Source organism: Babylonia areolata, chromosome 12 (assembly GCF_041734735.1).
Source record: "Babylonia areolata isolate BAREFJ2019XMU chromosome 12, ASM4173473v1, whole genome shotgun sequence".
Lineage (NCBI taxonomy): Eukaryota > Metazoa > Mollusca > Gastropoda > Neogastropoda > Buccinidae > Babylonia > Babylonia areolata.
In genome coordinates, this window is record NC_134887.1 from 13,459,698 (window position 1) to 13,462,197 (window position 2,500).

Here is a 2,500-nt window from a genome sequence, read left to right on the forward strand (position 1 = left end):
AAAACATGACCATGGTATTCAACGCAGTGCTTCTGTATCTCTCAGCACAGTCATGCAAACATCATGTGAAGGCCTGACTCTGTCAAAAAAAAAAAACAACAACAAAAAAGCCAAAAAAACCCCAACAAGAAACAACAACAACAACAAAAATCCCACAAAAATAACAGGCAAGCGGGACCTTTTAATCATTAACCATAACTCCTCCCACAACTCTCCACACAACAAACAAACAAACAAACAAACACAGACACAGACACAGACACAAACACAAAAACACAGCCGAGACAGAGATGCGACGCTTCCAGAGACAGAGACAGAGAGAGACATAGGCACAGAGAGAGAGAGAGACGTTGCACTTCAGCAGCAGAAGACAGCTGGAACAGCTCTGTTGCTGAAATGCCACCAGAATGCCAGAATGATGGCTCGATTATTCACAAACCAACTGCCGTTCAAGTCGTCTTTCTTTTTTTCTTCTTCGTTCGTGGGCTGCAACTCCCACGTTCACTCATAATTATGTACACGAGTGAGCTTTTACGTGTATGACCGTTTTTACCCCGCCAGGTAGGCAGCCATACTCCGTTTTCGGGGGTGTGCATGCTGGGTGTGTTCTTGTTTCCATAACCAACCGAACGCTGACATGGATTGGATTGCAGGATCTTTAACGTGCGTATTTGATCTTCTGCCTGCGTTTACACACGAAATGGGTTCAGGCATTAAGCAGGTCTGCACATAATTATGTTGACCTGGGAGATTGGGAACAAAAAAAAATCTCCACCCTTTACCCACCAGGCGCCGTTACCGAGGTTCGAACCCAGGACCCGCGGATTGAAAGTCCAACGCTTTAACCACTCGGCTATTGCGCCCGTCGTAATCTTCGTTCAGTTTCATTCTAAACTGACATAGCGGTGAAAGGTATTCAAAAATCAATCATTAACCCATAACCCCTCCCACACACACACACAACCCCCAACAACAACAACAACAACAACAACACAATCACAGCCGAGATGGAGATGCGGCGCCTCCAGAGGGAGAAGGAGACAGAGGACCTGGTCCGCCGGAAGTTCGAGCTGGCCGAGGAGGAGAAGCGGCGCAAGATGCAGGCCTTCAGCTCCCAGCGGCCCTTGCACGAGCGCGCCGAGACGGACTACCAGAGCGCCTCCCAGCGGCTGATCGGCGACCGGCAGCGGGTGGCGGAGGAGGAGAAGCAGAAGCGGCTGGAGGCCTACCGCCACATCGCCGCCACCCAGGAGCAGCAGCAGTACCAGTCCCAGGACGGCAGGACCTCCACCAGGGTCACCACCACCACCTTCCGGGGGCCAGGTGATTGATGGTGGAGGAGGAGGAGGAGGAGGAGGGTGGTGATAATGAGGAGGAGGAGGTTCAGGAGGAGGATGGTGATGATAACGGTGGTGATGGTGGTGGTGGTGGTGGTGGTGGTGATGATGAGGAGGATAGTGTTGAGGAGGAGGGGGAGGAGGAGGAGGAGGAGGACGGTGGTGGTGATTGTGTTGAGGAGGAGGAGGATAGTGTTGAGGATGAGGAGGGGGTGGGGGTGGGGGAGAAGGAGGAGGATGGTGGTGGTGATTGTGATGAGGAGAAGGTTCAGGAGGAGGATGGTGATGATAACGGTGATGATGGTGATGGTGGTGATGATGAGGATAGTGTTGAGGAGGAGGGGGAAGAGGAGGATGGTGGTTGTAATTGTGATGAGGTGGTGGTTCAGGAGGAGGATTGTGATGATAACGGTGGTGATGGTGATGGTGGTGGTGGTGATGATGATGATGGTGGTGATGATGATGATGGTGGTGGTGGTGATAGTGATGATGATGACGGTGATGATGATGACGATGGTGGTGGTGGTGATGATGATGATGATGGATGGACGTGATGACCTTCGGTGGTGATTTGAATTGTTAGCATGATGTGTGGCTGACTTTTTTCCAGAAAGGTCTGCATCTGTACGGATTTAACGCGTTTATTATTACTTGTCGTTCATCACTTGAATTTACTTAATTAAGTTCCTTTATGTACTATTTTCTTATTATTTTCAGCTAATATGGCTTCATTTACTCGGGACTAAATTTATGTCGTTGTTTAATCCTTAAAATGATAGAAATCGTTTTTGTCTTTAAAGTCTGTCGACTTGCAGGTTGATGAAATAACTCCTATTCTTTTGTTCTGTTGGGCACTGCTTACCATTATCTCGTTGCCAATCTTTCTCTGTCTGTCGGTCTGTCTGTCTCTTTCTTCTCCCTGCCTCTCCCCCCCCCCCAACCCCCCCTCTCTCTCTCCCTTCTCTCTCTCTCTCTTTCCTTCCCTCTCTCTCTCTGTCGTGTGTGTGTGTGTGTGTGTGTGTGTGTGTGTGTTCGTGTGTGTGTGCGTGCGTGCGTGCGTCGTAGAGCCAAGCATATAACGTCAGCATTTCGCTTCTCTTGGTGTTTCGGTTTGTCGTGTTAATCCTTCCCGTACTGAGTAGACCGTAGATTCCTTTCCATGT

General features: G+C 49.6%; 1 protein-coding gene across 1 annotated transcript in view; it reads left to right on the forward strand.

Annotated features, from left to right (window-relative positions):
• LOC143287835 (uncharacterized) overlaps positions 1–2,500 on the forward strand; it is a 127,624-nt gene that overhangs the window by 96,337 nt on the left and 28,787 nt on the right. Inside the window, exon 18 of the mRNA XM_076596073.1 lies at positions 1,003–1,323. Within this exon, the coding sequence (XP_076452188.1) occupies positions 1,003–1,323 (321 nt within the window). The remainder of the gene's footprint in view (positions 1–1,002; positions 1,324–2,500) is intronic.